Below are 19,091 nucleotides of genomic sequence, written 5' to 3'. Positions count from 1 at the left end.
TGCCAGAAGACATCTTTTCTGTAAATGGATATATTAATTTGGTTATAAATTAATTTATAGTTGTTATTGCCATTTAATTTCGTATAATATGTACAATAATTTAAAATAAGATAATAAATTTGGATTTTAAAAATTTTTAATAGAAAATTATCATTAATTTATAAATTTAATTTAATTTAATCGACGAAATTTTATTTAAAAAGAAAAGAGATAAAATTCATATGTAAGTCTTTCTTATTTAATGGCTGAAATTTAATTGAAATAAAAATCTTGTGTATTTTACAGATTCGGGTATGCTTATAAAACGAAACATATAAGGAGTGAAGGAATAAAAGTATATTGAAAACGAAGAATCTAAAAGGGATATGATTAAATGGGCACTAATTGACCATTAGAGCTGTAAGTTTATGACGATGGCGACGATGTCGACGGTATCCTGGCATAATAGTCATGATCATAGTAATGCACCAGCTGCTGCTGCTACCGCTGCTGTTAGATCAGCCGGCATTCAACAGCCGGAAAAGTCACCGATTATGCCTTCGAGCAGCGGATCTACGTGTCCGCCGAGTAATTTTCCCGATAAGTTTCAGGATTTTTTCGCTGTTCTCAATGAGGACGTTGATGATTTACCTAGCATGCTTGAGGACAAGTTGATACCCAGGTAAGATATTGTTATTTGCCTTTATTACCGTATGCTTCAACATTTATATTTATGCTTGTAACATGTTAACGATAATATTTTAATTTTATAAAATTCTTTGTTACATTAAAAAAAAATGGTTTTGGATACTTTTGTTTTTTTAACCAATAAGCATTTGTCAAAAATATAATTAAATATTCAGGTATGTTAGTAATCAAGTTTTGAAATTTTCTGAAAACAGAAATGTAGCGAAAAGAATTTTGTTTGAAAGATTTTCAAATTGTATAATAAACAGTTTCAAAATAAAAATGGATAATCAATACTGTTTTATATTTTGAATGGTTATTAAAACATAGAATATAAATATTTAAATATGTATATATAAATAGAATTGCATCAGAACTATAGAACAAAATAATTTTGTTACTAATATTTTAAACTTAGATTTCAGAATGACTAACACTTAAATAACCTAAAAATTGTAACGAATATATTATATTGTATACTTTTAATACTTATATTTTGTGTAAACAAATTATATTGTTTTCTGGTTTTAAAAATATTTTTTCACATAAAATGTTTAATTGTAGTGTTTTATATCTCGATTACTAGAGAATTTTATATTAATCTGCATTTTCCCTTGTAATTCTCTTTAGTTCAATGAAAATCAAATGTAAATATCAAAGTATTAAGTAATAGATTGTATATAAATATAGACAAAAAGTATGTTATTTTAAAGTTCTTAAGAAATATAAATCGTTTTATATCAAATTAAATCGTGGCTGATTTAATAGACTAGCTATAAACTAATTATTGTATCTTTTAATATATAACAATTTAATTTATAAACAAAAATTCATATAAAAAGATGCACAGTAGCTGAAAGAATAATAAAATACTCATAGTATTTATTTAATTATATTATAAATGAGGCCGATAAAATGCTATTACAATTTTGGCATTCATTATAATATATTTATTAAAAATCCGACGAATCATACATAAAAATCATAGTTCATAAAACATAGTTCGTATTATAATAATATATGTCTATTTAGCAATTATTAAAGAGATTAAAAATTTATTTTTATAATTAAAATTATGAAGAACATTTCATCAAATTTAATAACAATTTTCATTTTCTCACTTTTACGAAGAATATCGATATGATTCAATATAATCAAATTCTGTTTTTAAAAATGACAGTTTTCGTATGTGTTAAGCTTACTGACAATTTATTTAATTCAAGATTGTTTAGGAATGTAATTGAATGAAATGTAATATAAGAATATTTTTTGATTTTTTGATTTCTTTAAGTTTGATTTTTTTAGTTTTTTAAGTTTGATTTTTTGATTTTAGTAGAATAGCAATATTGAAAATTGTAACTTCAAAAAATATTTTAAAGACAGTTCATTACCATTAGTTTCGTTATCTGAACATTTTTTAATTTTTTAAGTTATTGTAGTTATTAATATCCTGTTATAATATTGATAGGCTGCTAATATATGTAAACAGTATTTTGCAAAAAATATTTATTCAATTGTCGATAAATATTCTTACATCTCTTAACTATTAAAATAGGAAAAAAAATCATCAGTTTCTCATAGAATTCTTAATTTTCTAACTGATAATAGATATTATATTAAGTTTTATTTACATAAAATACATATTAAGTATTATTTTATTTTACTGTTAAGTATATCTAAATACCCTTTACGAGTATAATTAGTTTGTTATAAGTACAATTTAGGATGTTCAATGGATTAGATAATTAAAATATTTGTTTTTATCTTTGTTAAATAAGTTGAATTTAATTTGATATATAAAGAAATGAATATAATTGAAAATAAATTTTAAAGAAGATCGTATTAATTCAAATTCAAATCATATCGCATCGAGTATACCATTCAATTACATACAAATAATTAATAATCATACAAATATTTGAAATAAGTGTATGATAATATTAGAAAAAATGTATTATTATAATTTTATTAATATGCAATCACTCATAGTGTACTCTTTTGAATCTTTTTTTTATATCGTGTATTTTAAATCGTATAAAATATTTTCTTTCTTTTATACTTTTCACAGACAACTTTTATCAATTGTAAACTATTAAATAAAATATTATTTTCCACTTTGATAACGAAGACTTTTAATAAAAAAATTTATATTTATTTGAATTATATATGGTATATTATATTCTACTAATGTCGCGATAAGGTTGACTTAAATTATTTGAGTTTATACATATTATTATACGTATTACATCCATGTTTGCATATATATATATATATATATATATATATATATATTTGTATGTGTGTTTGTATGTATGCATACGTGTATGTGTCACGACAAAATATGATCTGTATATATAGATATACTGCATGTATTGATAGAACTTTACCATGTATGAGTTTTTACGATTTCTTTATAGATTCTTCTTGCTAAATCTTACAATAGGCGTGGTAAGTGTTTGTAGTGCTTCGGGGCATTCTTCCTTCAACATTACTGAATTCGAAATTTCTCAGGCTCGGTTGAGCATTGTTTGATAATTGTTGAACTTCTCTCCACACTAACTACTTATTAAAAATTTTGGTTGATGGTGATGGTGTGGCAGTAACGTTGATGATTGAATAGTTATCGTATTCATGAGTCATATGAGTTAACGACTAATCCGTCTCCTTTATTTGTTTTTGATTACATTTATTCAGAATTATTGTTGTAATAGATTGTATTTTATTTGTGTACAATTCCCTCTTATTTTTTTTTGCATCGTATTTTTTATAAAGTAAAATAAGTTGTGCAATCCATCCTAATACCACGTATTTGTCTATATGACATAATGCTATTTATAATTCGAAATTTTCATCTTTCGTATTATTGTTAAAGATAGTATAAGTGTTAATTATTTTAAAAATTTAAAACTAGGATTTAAAATAATTTTAATTATAAAATAATAAATAATTTATATGTTAATCAAATAAAATTAAATTACACATAAATATAGCAGTTATTATTAAAGCTAAATTAGAAAGCTAAAAGTGTATAAGTATAATTAAAATATTTATGTTTCAAATACTATTGTCATGCTTTACGATATTTAATATTTCAAAATTATAAATATATACTGAAAAAGAATATTATTTTTAAAAATATTATTTTGTTTGTATTTTGTGCCTATTAATTATAATTTAATTTGAGTTTTAATACTGATAATCTTATCCTTGATTAAAAAAATTTTATTTTAATTATGTAAATCTATCAAAATTTGGTTTAAGTAGGTAAAAACACGAGTTTTAAATAATTTATTAATTTTTAATGTATTAAAGGAATCTAAAATTTTTTACTTAAAAATGTGTAAAACTTCTTGTAATATAATATTTATATTTTTGCTTATATATGCATATAAAAATACCTATAATAAACAATTTTCTAAACTGTAATCCGTGTCTTTTTATAAAAAATATGTTTTATTAGAAATAGAAAAATTTTGAGAAAATAAAAATACCTAAAAATACGTAAAATATCTCTCGTAGTAGATAATGTAATTGAAAACTGTATTCCGTGTAAATAAAACACATAATAGAGAAGATTTTGGTGTAAAAATTTAAAATTTTAAAGGAAACTGTATATAGAAACGGGAGTTACTTAAGTAAGAAAATCCCTATGATTACTTCGCAGATTGTACTCATATAATATTTAACTTTAAATTCTTTATATAAAGTTCAAAGATTTACAAGATAGATAATTTAATATTATAATTTGATTATATAGCAATGCAAACTAGAAGTGAAAAAACTTATTATAGAAGATATATTTTTCTTTTGATTCAAATATTAACTCTTATATGCTTTATTTACAATATCTTTTTCTATGTAATTAACCTCTTTTTTGTCACTTTAATATTTCATCCTACGTTCAATATTTCAAAATAAAGAGATAATGATAAAATAAATTAATAACTAATTATCAAAATACAAAAGAGCTACAAATAATACACGTATTTCATTTCAGATTTATAGATATAATCTATATCTATATATATAAATATTTGTTTATGTTTATATCTTTTTTTCCAATATACGTTAAAACTATTCTAAATAAGTATATTTATTATATTAACATATATAATTTTTATTTTATTAAATACGATAATAACAATTATATATTTATATTTTTAATAAGGTACAGATTTATAATTTGTTTACAATATTACATTTACTTTGTAAACTGTTTCATATGGGATTATATTAAATAAAAAATGCAAAAAATATTTCAAACTATTTACACGTCTACTTTTTTATGACAATATTACCATCAACAATAATGTTAAAACAATAATATTCATTCAGTTTATCACAACTTTCCAATAAGTATTAAAAATGTTCTGAATTTATATTTTAACATTTTATTAATAAATCAATGTTGATTTATGAACAATAGTTATTCAAAATTTATAAAAACTTATATGTTTACTGCAATCTACATTTACTTTAATATATAAATATTGTAATTAGCAATTTTGTTTGAATACTATGGATTTATAATATTATATTATAATTTAATTTAATGTCTTAATTTCAAAAATTTAATAAATGCTTTAAAATATAAAATAATTATAAAATTTTTTATTGTAATGAGATAATTGGAATTTCATAGTGTAAAATAATGAAAACATCATTTCTTTGTAATTTAACGGAATCAGTACAACTAGAAATTTATAACTTTTACTTCACATTCCATACTTTTAATCAGAAGACAATTCAATGCGCGAATTGATTTATGTTAATACCACGTTGCACATACAATTTTACCCTTTTAAATCTGGGACGAAAGAATACTCCCTCCTCTTTCCAATAACAAACTTGGATATAATTCTCTTTTCTTTCGTCTTATTGTCTAACTATCTGTATCTGTATGTCTCTCCCCCCTCTCAGTATATATATATATATATATATATATATATAATTATATATATCCTTTATTGTAGATAACTCAATTTTGCCTTTGGCACAAGTTAAACAGAGCGAGTGATAGAAAATATCACTGTATATATATATATATATATATATATATATATATATATCTACAACAAAGGACGAATCGTGCGTTTTTCTGTTACGTTATGCATAAGAACGTGTAGTGAACTTGCACAAGTGTCTGCTCGCCAAAATAAGAGCGCACGACGAATTCGCAAGATGAATTGATGAATTTTCCGCCTCAATAGATATCGCGTGTATTCGTTTCAGTTGCTCGGTGTCGCGAAGACTACTCTAAGTGTATGTATGTTTGAATTTTTACCTTTAAAATATTAAAAATGATTATTTAATTACATTATACTTTTAATATTTCTTTTTTATGTAGTATAACTACAAAATGTATCGACTTGTAAATGCAATTATGCTTACAGACAAAATCTCTTGTTATTTATGTATTTATGTACTTTTGCTCGGTGTTATGATAATGAAAGATAATAAGAATTTCCTTAATTAATATATACTTTTGAAATAATTGATAATTATAATTTATATAATTAAACGTAAAATTATACATAAAAATTATATAGAATAATATTATTTAATTCATGTTCATAATATAAGATAAGAAGACCAATACAATTTATATATTTTTTGTTCTAATGTATTTATCGATATCCAATTATTGTGATAATATTGTTAAATAACTAAGTATTGTAGTGAAAGTGATTATTGAATAAAAATAATTCCGTTTAAGACAATGAATTATTTTACAATTACAATTCAAACGATATACCTTTTATGTCAAACAATTTTTGCTCTCAGATAATAGTTAAAATTTCAGAAACTTGTATATTTTTAATTATTTATTTTTTCACGAACAATCAATATGTAAATGATCGAAATACAATTTAAAGTAAGAATAATATTTTGCATTTACTAGATGGAATTTAATAAATATTCTTTGATTAAAAAAAATATAATATTTTTTATTTATAGGTATGTTGGATATTAGATACTAGAAATTTACAAATTTGAAATTCGTTTATTACATAGGAAAATTTAATTTTAATACTTATTATTGTATTATGCACTATGCTAATTATATTTATTATTAAAATTTTTAAATAAACTAAGGAAAATAACTCAAATTTTAGAAAAACATAAAATATATTTCTTTCACAATATAATTTGATGATTACCATTTTACATCACTATAAAATCAAATAAAACTATGTAGTTGCTTGTATGTTTAAATGTTTTATATTCAAATTTTTAATTTAATAATATTATTATATATGTTTAAGAAAATAGAAATATCTGAATATATTATTTAATGTCACCTAATCATATTCCGTATAAAATCAATTTAAGGATAGTAAAGAAATCAATTGTACGCCGTATTTGAAAATAAATAAAAGATGATAGAAAAATTAAGCACCCGGTGTAGATGAATTAAACGACAAGAAGAAACGACGGCAATGCGCTAGAGACGAGTGGTGCTTAAAGTCTGAACGTATTTCATGCGTTGAGTACTTAAAGCTGAGAGTGAAACGGCGGCATGAGACACAGAATATATTATTTTTCACGCGTGCGCGTGATATATATATATATATATATATCAAGAGTATTTATTTGCGATTGACTTTTGCGCACTTATAGAGCTGTGATCTAGAATCTCTTTTATTCATGATTAAAGAGGTGAAGCTTTAATAAAAGAAAGATTAATATTATATACTATATAATGAAATAAATTCCTTTCATTTAATTATTTATATACTATTTTAAGATTAATTTCTTAATTAGGAAATAAACGTCAGTATATATGAAGAACTAGTAAATTGTATTTTTAATACATATATTTATGCTGAATAATACTTAATTAAATGCGCAATTTAGGATAATAAAATTGTGAATTAAAGTTTAAGTATTCGATTATGATTCAATAGAAATATTTTAATATTTAAGTAGATTGATATATTTTATATCCATACTTCTATTAAAATAAAATAAAGTGTTAAGGAATTTAAATAAATAATTGTATTAAATTTTATATAAAATATTATGGATTTAAAATTCAAACAATCCTGTTTTAGATAAGCGTCACAATTAAAATTTTTTATATTTTATAGAAATTCTAATATTTTTCGGTTTCTATTTTCATATTTAAAGATTTTTGAATTTGAAATATTCGCATATGATACTGAGTCTATAATATTTTGGATTTTAAAAATTCAGCTCTTCTTATAACTTGAGATTATAAATTTAGATTAAAATAACCCTCTCATAAATAACTTATATTTGTTTAAGTACTTTTTCAAAGAGCATACATATTATTTCGATAGTTAGATTTTTCTAGAGACTATTAATGTTACTAATAACAAAGAAGTAATACTAATAATAAGGTTGATATATAATTCTTTACAGTTAAATAAAAAATGATATGATTGTGATAAAATCATAATTCTAATTCCCATTTTACAGTTAAGAACTATTATGTATTGACTATCAACTGTTATGTATTCACTTTTTAAATAAAGCAAAGAATATTAAAAAATATAATTATATTTAAAGTTAATTTTACAAAGATAAATCTTAATAATCTCTCGTATTATAATCTTTTATATACAATAATTAAAATATTTGTTTTGCAATAATATTAAAGGATATTATAAGGGAGAATGGTAATTCTTACGCATAAATAAATATTGATTAGAAACAAATCGAATGATTTAAAATTGAATCGTATTTTAAAATTTTTATAATAAATAAAAGTAACAAATTAATAAAGTTAATATTAACAATATTATTTTTTAAGAAATTGAAAATTAAAATTTAAAATAAATATTTTTTAATAAATTTATTTGTTATAGAGAATTTTATTTCTATACAATTTGTTTGGTTAATGAAAAATAAATATTAATCTCGTTTACACAATTAACAAGTTTTCTTAGAAAAAATGTAAATTAATTGTCTTAGACGATTTAATATTAATATTGTAATAAAAAAAGTGTATTTGTAAATCCTAACTAACTATCACTTTAAACTCTAAATTATTTACTCTTTTACAAATTTTTAATTATTATTTACTAAAAGCTTAGCCTTAATGATATTATTACTCGCTCTGATATTCCCATCACATAGTTTTTTGTTATATATAACTTTGTGGATAAATTTATAATTTTTAATAGAGTTAAGTAAAGTTTATTAATTAAATATCTTTTAATTTTATATAAATGATTTTCTATATCCAAATATCATATATATTACTAAAATTAATTTAAACTTCTACAATTAATCTTCTTTAATATATACACATATTAACAACGTATTTAAATTTAATATTCTGGAATTTTAAATTTTATATTTAGAGTTCGATTAATTATTTCTTAATTAGAAAAAAGGACATACATTATAATTAATTATTAATTAATTTATTTTTATTTTAATCAGTTTTATTTTTATCTTGATTGGGATAAAATATTTTTAAAAATTCATTTTTCTTTTATGCTGTATCATTTTTTAAAAGTTTAATATAATAAATTTTTCATTATAAAAATCAATAAAATTTGCATAAATTAAAATCAAATTTGATTAACTATTAAATTTCTTTTATACTCATAAAGCTCAAAATTTAGTACAACTTGTGAAACCTTTCAAATTTATTTAAAATTAAATTTATATTTGAAATAATGAATAGTTAAATTTAAATTTTGAAACTTTATCTTTTATAGTCCATTTTTATCTCTGTCATTTGTACATTTTATTTAAAGCGATTATGAAATTATATATAATTTTGTTAAACGTATATAAAAGTTGAATAATAAAATTGAATTTTAGATATTTGATTATAAAATCGTATAATTTTTAATTTAATAACATTAAAAAACTTTTAAATCTGCTAAATAATAATTATATAAATATTTATATTATTTAAATAGATAATAAGTTATCGTAAAATAATAACTTTTCTTTTCTTACTTCTATAGTTGAAAATAAGAAAAAATTTTGAATAAGTGAATATTTCAAAAAGATATTATAATTAAAATTACAATTAAAAAAATCATTTGTTGTTTAAGATTTTATGTAATATTAATAATTATATTTTGCTTTATTTTTAATAAAATTTTAATAGAAAAATTAATAGACACGTTAGTTTCTAAGTTAAATTTTTATTTAAAAAAACTACAGTTATAACAAACCATATATTATATTCATGTTTCTTTTTACTTTAAATAAAAAATGATGGAATCTATGCTACCATAAATGATTTTATGTACGATTCTAGCCAATTCAATTTTTCCTTCCAGCAATATAATTATTTATTATATATTCTTTAAGAATTTTATTTTCGTATGTGTAAGATATAATATTTCAGTTCTTTTGGTTAAATTGCACATATATATTATATTGTAAGAAAATTCAGTGATTAGTATTACAAACAGTGCGATTGAGTTTCTAAAAAAAATTGATTATATAAATTAAGCAATAATTGTATTTTCAAATATTTCATCATTCAAACGAAAAAGGAAGATTATGTATTTTAAATATACATATTTTAATCATATATTGCAATACTAAAAACAATAATTATATTAAATTATTTATAAAATATTATGATTAATTAATGCGCAAGGGTGGTCACATAAAACGTTGAATTAATCAGAATTTAAAAGGAAAAAGAAAAAAAATATGAAAATTGATTATTTAAAATGTATGAAATGTTGTTGAATAAAAATTCTTATTAATATAGTTATATAATATTTATGAATGTTGGTAAATTTTAAACAATTTTAACATAGTAATTATTAGCATTTAAAAGTAAGTTAAAATTTTTCTTCTTTTAATAGGAATACTTTTATTAAATAATTCTCTTGCAACCTGTAATATTAAACAATAATATGAATTTGCCATTTAATATTTATTTACTTCATACTAATTTTATATCTTATAAAAATTCTAATTCTTGAAGACGCACATACAGCATAAAGTCGATCACTTTTTGTTCTATCGTGAATTTAGTGCATGATAAATAGCCTAATGTAGTCATGCAGTAAATGCTAAAATAATGACGAGCAGGAAATATTACCGAGCTACCTGAAATATTGTATTTCAGAAAGGGTGTTTATTCTGGACTGGAAAGTTTTGGTAATAATAATAATAATATCAGTGCCAGTAACAACAAGCAACGTTGGGTGAAGCGAGCATTTCAGCGGCGTAGTAGCGAAGTGGAAGTACGATTGCATGCGATGGCTTACTCGGAGAATCCGAATTTCAGTGGTGCAGGTGGACTAGAAGGACCAAAATTACCGGCACCCTCGAGAAGACGCAGCTCAAGTATTGCTGTTGCCCGACCAACTCCCGACCTTCACAGGTTTCTCTTTTTTTACTGTTAAATTCGAATTTCTTTGATTCTTATAACAAGTAAGAAAAAAGATTCATGATGAATATTATTCACAGGAATATATATATATATATATATATATATATATATAATAATAATAATAATAACATTAATAGAGATATAAATATATAAGATTCTAATTAATTAATTAAATGACAATGCAGTTTGTCATTTAAAAAAAGTTTATTATTGGAAATGATATTGGAAATTTATATTATAAAAGCTAGGTATACTTCGATAAAATATTAATTTTCAAAATGTATAGTATTGTATAAGAATTTATAAATATTTATTTAAATATCTTATAATATATTTAGATAACGTACACATATTTTTATTCAAAAATATTCAAATGTTATTTATAATAATTCTTATTATTAAGATATTATTTATTGGAAAAATAAATTATTATTTATGAATCAATCTTGTTTTTCGCAATGTTATATACTATAAAATATATGTCTAAATATTCATTTAAAAGAAGAATTCCACAACTATAATGAATAAATAATAATGCATAATTATTTTCGAAAGTATCTATTTTTTATATTTATTTGAAATAACGTCATTTTAAATTGGTTTACAATTGTTAAAACAGACTTTTATATCATATGTTAATTTCATTTTTATTATATATAAAAAAAAAACTTTAATTCTATGGGAATATTATAGATTAGTAGATTCATCATGATATGGTTATATTATTAAGTACTATAAAAATTCCTATTAAATCTATTAAAATTATTTTATTGAATAAAATCGACGATGAAAATTATAATTATCATGGTTTGTTTTTATTAATATTAAATGATATACTTAAGCAAACATAAAAGAATATACAAAAAAAAAAATTGCAAAATAAAGTTACTCCTTCTCAGCATAGCTGTTTGTTACTTATTGAATTGTAATTTTTTAATTGATCAACAATTTATAATATAAAGAGAGAAATATTAAAGTAATAATTTAAAAAATTGAATGATTCATATTGGTAAATATACATGAGTATAATCAGTTTCTTAGAAATTCGTTTGAAATAATTATAAAAAGAATTTTACCTTTGATGTAAATCCATTGACAATATGATATTTATGTATGTTTAATTTTTGTGAATTGAATATTAAATTGCATATTAAATTATTCAATATAGAAGAATATATGTAGATGTGTATTAAGATTTTAGTTGTCTACTTAATAACTTCTAACGTCTGTCATATATATAAAATGGATGCAATTTAAAGGTAATAGTTCTTCATTCGTAGGTTAATTAGTGAGCGTAAGAAATATTAAAAATACGCAAGACTAAACTCTCTCGCCGTTCATAGGTTTTTACAAGCGGAGGCTGGCCCTTGGGGTCATTTGTCGCCATCGCCTCGGAGTCCGACGCGCACCCCAGCTTTTAGTCCAGGCGCCACATCAACGACATCCCAACATCTCAGTCCCGGTACTAGTTCTGGGGGACCAAGTCCTACTAGTCCAGCTGCCCCTAGTGCCGCCAGTGCGTCGACCTCGAGGTTGCCGCTTCAGCCAAGGCAGCGTGGCAGGACCAGCAGTATGCCAGCGGTACCTAGGCATAAGGTAATACTTTTAATCTATTAATAAGATAATATTGCATGCTAATGTATCCATAATAAGCTTATTAGATCCCTTGGAAGATGTAGTTTCGCATTAATATCTAAGAATATACTTTTGACTTAGCAAGCTACCTTTATAGAGATCCATCGATATACAATTCAATCGAAAGCAAACCAATGGTAATATTGAAAGATAAGTATAAATTAAGACTTGTGTAAGAGATTCTCAAAATTTTCATAATATTATCCGTGCCAATTTCAAATATATTATACATTTTTATATAAAAAAAACAACATACAGAAAATCTAGCATATAGATGATTGTAATTATAATATTAACGTATATTATTTCAATATTTTCTCACACCTAATAATTATTTTCGTATATAAACTAGTCGTTTCGTTTCTGTAAATTTTATTATGTGTATCAGCATCGAACTAGCTTTTCCATATATTTATCTTCCATAATTTATAAGGGGTTATCGTTAATAAAAAAAACTTAAATATTCCTTTAAAATTCCATATTAAGTTATATTGAAGTATGTGTAAGCTGGATTTATTGTACATACTGTTAATATAATAATTATCGTTAATAATTCGATTTCTTCGATAGTACGTATACATTACTTAAACAATTACGTTATTTTTCTATTTTAATTGTGATATGCTTAAAGATTTTATTTCACAAATTTTTAAATTAGATTAATATATGACTTGTTTAAAATCCATAATATATATATTTCATGCTTCGATAATTGTTGTAAATACTACATATATTAAAACAACTTACGAGTAGAAATTATACATAAACAAATATATTATGCAAATCTAATTTATTTGTAATTATGTTCTTAACAATCTTGTAATAAGTTTTTCTCTTAATATTGATTATTTTAATAACAATCAATAACAATTAAAAATTTATTCCGTCTAAATTTATTATAAAGTATATAAAAATTGCTTACATGTAATCAACTAGATTTTTAAAATCCTGAATAAAAATTTCTGCTGGTATGAATAGTTTATGATAAATCTTTAAATTTTACATGGTCTTGGACTCTTAACGAATACGATTAAGTGATATTGCAAATAAAAATTTGTGAATATTTGCATTATTTATTAATTATCATCTCGGTAATGAAATTTCTAAATAAATATGCTTAAATTATTAAATTTTATAAACAAATATAATATTAATGAATTGTTTGAATATTAACAGTAATCATTCGTAATATATTTTTTAAATATGTCCGATTTCTAAAGAGCTTAAAATAATTATAATTTATATTATAAATATAATTATTATATGATTCTTATAGTATAATTGTTTTATTTGTATGAATGTTATTAAATTTGGAAAATTTGGAAAATTTTGAAATAACGTTGTGGTTAACAAGTTCAAATAAGCTTGAAAATATGTGATGACAATATAAAAATTAATTTTATTATTATATTGAGAGAAATTCAATTCCAGATGTTTGTTTACCTACATTTAATTTTGAAGTAATACAATAATGCTTTATTATTATGTACTAACAAGAGAGAGAGAGAGAGATACATTCTCTTCAATTTATTTATTAAAGGTATAGAAGTTTTGAAAATTTTTACGTATTTTTTAAATTAAGACGATTGCAAGAACATATTGAATAATTTTAAATTGTCACCGAAGAAGAATGTATATTGTATATTTTCTTGTCTCTTAAATAGTTCTTTAACATTAAATTCATGTTTTTCCAAAAAGTTACTTTTTTCCAATTCCTTTTTGTAATACTTTTTAAATTTGTTATTATTAGATAATCTATATTGAATTAAGATAGATTATTCCAAACGCAAATAAGTATTTTTCTTATAATGAATTTATCAATATTTTTAAGGAAAAAAAATACTCTACAATTAAATATATTCTGATAAAAAAAAAGAAAGTTTTTTTAATACATTAATAATAATATAAGCTAAGTAATTTTTCGTTTTTCATAAAACATTCTTATTTCAGTTACAATTCATAATTTAACAAGAATTTATCTATTGAATAAAAGAATACATGTTTATAAATGATAATAAAATTAAACCTATTAACAATCATCCAGTGTTAAGGTTAGAGCATTACTCTTGTGCTGCTATATATTAGTAGTATCCACCAATCATAAGTCAGCCACACTCTTCTAAGAAAACCAAAAGCCCCTTGTTTTACTTGCCATTTTATATCCATTGTATATATACATAATTGAGATGTGCGAGAAACGATGGGTAAATACGCATAAAAGCTCACCCATAAAGTTTTACAATTCACGAAAAAAACTCTTATTCAAAAGACGTAGAATATATAAAAAAGTAAACGGGGATTTAAGGACCGATATTGAGGCCGAGACCAATTCTATGCTGGCCAGACTTTGGATTGCCAAGGTCAAGATTACAAGCAATCGTGAGCAGTAAATTGTCTTTTAAATGAAACAACATATTTGAGCCCAATTGCAGATTCTTGTCAATCTTCATTTGCAGCTTACAATCATCGACTAGCTTGTAGGAAAAGCCGGCTGTAAGATACCACAAGCTTCTTTCTTCATTACTCGCCATCTTTGTGTCCATCGCAATATTCAGTTTGTCATTTACTGCATAAAAAATATATTTATAAATAATTAAAAACGATTTGGTCAGCATTTGTATTTTGGTTTTTCTTTATTATTTATGGCATCGATAAGAGAAGTTGAACAAATTAAAGATTATTTTGTTGAAAAATTTGTAATTGCTAATTTTTTAATTTTTGCATTTTTGATAAAGCAAAAATAGCATAAAAATATTTTATATTATACAGTTGCAAATACGTATATATGTATATGTATAATAAGTTTTAAGTGGGTTGGATAAGAAAATCAAAACTTTTATACTATTGACTGCACTGATTTATAAAATATTATATAATTGATATTAGTATATTACTTTAATGTGAAAAAAATTATATGATATTTACGAGATATTGTCTTAACATATTTATATATTTAATTTCGTTTAATTTGAATTATCATGATTTACTAAACAATTTTCAAAGCAATTTGCTTTTATAATTATTAAATGGCATTCTAGAGATGAAGAAACTTTTGTTGAAATAAATAAATGAATAATATATAAAATTATCAAGTAAAATTATATTCATTAATTCACCACTATTCACCAGAGCTATATCTCTTCCTTCAGTTAGTATTGTTTAATACATAAAAAAAACTGACTATTTATTTGAAGCGTAAAAAATATTTGTTTAATGAAATTAATTGAGCATTATTGAATTAATTAAATTAAATTCATTCAAGCATTATTTAATAATTATTTTGATCTACATATATTTTTATGAATATATTCTAACTCTAATCTAAATGTTTTAATATTAGAATTTATATCAGATAAATATAAAATATGTAATCAAGATTATAAAAATATTTAGATCTTTAAAATTGGATTTATTAATATTTAATATTTATATATTGTGTTGTTAAATAATGTATTATAATAAAAATTATAGGCAAAAGTTATCATTCAATATTTTCAAATTTAAATAGTAACAATAAGTAATTCTTTACGTTATACTGAAATTAAAATTTGATTAGTTCTATTAAAAGCTGCTTATACAAAATTTAATTTAATCTATTATTTTGAAACTTTGTTGAAAATTTATTGCAATTGTAATAAAGGGATTGTAAGTATAAGATCACTTTGCTCTTTTGCTTTGCTAGAAAAGTGTTTAAAAAAACACTTTAAAGCAGAATTTTTACAAAATTAAATTAATTAAACATATTATTTTTTATTCAAACGGATTTGAAAAGGAAAAAAGTAAAAAATAAACCTGTGTAGAAGGCGGACAGACCAAACTCTTTAGGAATCTGAATGCACCGTAAGTGTAAGATCAAATTGTTTTGGTTTATAGCGAAAGCCGCATTGTTTTTAGTTATTTGTGACGTATTGGTATCGAAACCACTTTGATATCCGATTAAGTAGTTATTCGACTTAAGAACCAGTGAACCAAGCAAATCGACGTTCCTATCGAAATCCTTTGCTGTAATAATTTAGTATAAGAATGTGTTTGCATTAAAAAATTCTATAATAGTATAAAACAAGTTCTTCGATTTTATCGAAACTTTGTTCCAAAATAAAAAATATTTATCGTTATAATATATAAATTAAAATATATAAATTATTACTTTTTTTATGAAAACTAATGAGAATTTTAAACTTAAAAAACTAATTGGAATATCAAAATTTCTTATTTTAAATTAGATATATTTTATTTTTCAAACTCGATTTATGATATATTTTATAAAGAATTTTTTCTTTATAAAGAAATTTTCAAAACATTTGTTACGCTTTCAATATTAATTCAATTCATTTGATTAACAATTCAGTCAATCATATAGATGTTATTTAATTATGTAAAATATATGAAATTTTGTATACAATTAAATCAAAATCAAAAAATATGGAGAAAAAAATGAATATGCGACTAATTATGTGAAAGTCAGATTTACATAATTATTCTTTAAGTATATATAAAATATATTGAATTCTGAGATAAATCAATGGAAGAACTTACTTAACGAAAATGTCGTATTTAGAAGAGAATTATGAAATTTTGATGCAAGTTTGCAGGATTGAAAGGAATCCATCAAATTAATTGAATATCCCGCAACGATATCAACATTTTCATTTATTATACCATTGCAATTGTATTCTATGACGACTGGTCCATCGGTCGAAAGCTTAACATTGAATTTGCCATACTTTTCGATGTTATAGTTTGTTAAACCAGAAATACCTAACTAAAAGTAAAATAAAATTTATCATAAACTTATGGTTTCATGAAATTATAGTTAAAAAATTCCTTATTACCTCTTCGCAAAAAATTAATACCAATTCATTTTATAGCAAGATAATTTTTATAAAATAAATTTATATAAAATTTGAGAACATATAATTAATGAAATAATTTACATTTAAATAAAATCCTGAAATTACTAAAAGAAATTACAAATTACGTGACAGCGTATTTGAATAAATAAACAAACGGTATTTCTAATTTAATATTAATTGAATAAGAATATTTTTTACAATCATATAAATGGTTAAATAAATTTAAGATGAGAAACAGTGTAAAGGTATAACAATAGCGAGAAAAAATTAAGTGGACAAAATGACAGGAAGCATGAAAGAGAGAAAACCCTCATTGTTAGATTTAATTTTATATTATAATATTATAAGATAATTGTAAATTATTTCAATTTATTTTGTAATAAAAATCATTATACATTGTATCAGTGTGAAATCTTATTATAAATTCATTTAATTGTCTACCGTCTGTAACAATTAAATTTGCAAGTAAAATTATTTCATTTAATTTTTTTACAAAATTAACATGAAATATAATTAATATTATTTTGTTTTAATTAGAATATTTCTCTATATTTCCTTAATATTTCAGTTTAATTTGAATATTTTTAAAAATATTTTCATCTTAAAGAAACTTTACCTTTAAGCATCGAAAGGAACTGTTACATTAAATTTAGCGTTTATAATATATTCATAAAAATCTTTTAAAACAACTTTAATAATACATAAATGTTTGGAACTTTACTTTAGAATTAGAAGTTTTGTAGAATATATCTCATTTTTGTGAAAATTAACGGTATACAATCTATTTATTTAACAGTATATAATAATAGTTTATATATTTTAATGATAATTATAAATATTTATTGAAATAGTTAAAACTATGATGTTACCTTTTCATAAGAATTCAAATTTAAAGTATTATCAGTGGGCTCTAAGATACTTTAAAAGAAGGTATATACTTGAATTGAGAAGTTAAATTAGTTGTGTAACTTAGTTGAGTATATGTGCGTGATCAGATCGAGAAAAAAAGAAGGAAAGAAAATGATCAGTGCCGTACCTTAAAGCTCTTAAGGTCGACGTAGGTGTCGCACTCGAAGCCGATGTCGAAAAAAGGCTTGGAGAACTTGACCTTAGCTCGATCGTAGGTATAACCCGTTCGTAATACATCTCTTGCCTTTTTACCAAGGTCACCAAATGATGGCACGCTCATCTTCTTCAGAGTAGAGGTCAAAAACTGGAAAATGGGATGCTAAAAAATATAAAAAGTAAAAAAAACGTTGAGATGCGCACACGCGTGCGCGCGTGCCTTCGTTACACGTCTGCGCCCTGAAGTCTATCACAACACGTCAAACAAACCACTAGCGAATATGAGCTTGGAAAATATAAGCGGATACAACGCGATTTTTTACTCTCTATTCAAATCTTGAATAAATAAATAGTCATTTTTACCGCGCATTATCTCTCATGAGTTTTTAAATACAATGTTAAGTCATAAAATTATTAATTATTATTTTATAATTTTATCTATATGTAAAAATTCATTTACACATATATTTCTTCAATACATATGTAAATTCAATTTTATTAACAGAAAAAAAATAAAATATGAATAATAG

At 22.2% G+C, this 19,091-nt stretch overlaps 2 protein-coding genes across 2 annotated transcripts; one reads left to right on the top strand and one right to left on the bottom strand.

The window, feature by feature from the left end:
- The first annotated feature begins 413 nt into the window (after nt 1–413).
- LOC105363357 (uncharacterized) lies at nt 414–12,687 on the top strand. The gene is made up of 4 exons (XM_011501024.1): nt 414–661; nt 10,742–10,999; nt 12,352–12,604; nt 12,670–12,687. Exons 1-4 carry the CDS (start codon nt 414–416, stop codon nt 12,685–12,687), a joined length of 777 nt encoding a protein of 258 aa, XP_011499326.1.
- On the bottom strand, nt 12,518–18,825 carry LOC105363246 (voltage-dependent anion-selective channel-like). Its single transcript, XM_011500885.1, has 5 exons — nt 18,533–18,825; nt 17,180–17,405; nt 16,436–16,645; nt 14,670–15,209; nt 12,518–12,593 (listed from the first exon to the last, which is right to left on the bottom strand). Exons 1-4 carry the CDS (start codon nt 18,683–18,685, stop codon nt 14,944–14,946), a joined length of 855 nt encoding a protein of 284 aa, XP_011499187.1. The 5' UTR covers nt 18,686–18,825; the 3' UTR covers nt 12,518–12,593; nt 14,670–14,943.
- Between the last annotated feature and the right edge of the window lie 266 nt (nt 18,826–19,091).

The sequence above is a fragment of the Ceratosolen solmsi genome, unplaced genomic scaffold, assembly GCF_000503995.2.
Source record: "Ceratosolen solmsi marchali unplaced genomic scaffold, CerSol_1.0 scaffold27, whole genome shotgun sequence".
Classification (NCBI taxonomy): Eukaryota; Metazoa; Arthropoda; class Insecta; order Hymenoptera; family Agaonidae; genus Ceratosolen; species Ceratosolen solmsi.
This window is presented reverse-complemented; position numbering and strand designations above follow the sequence as displayed.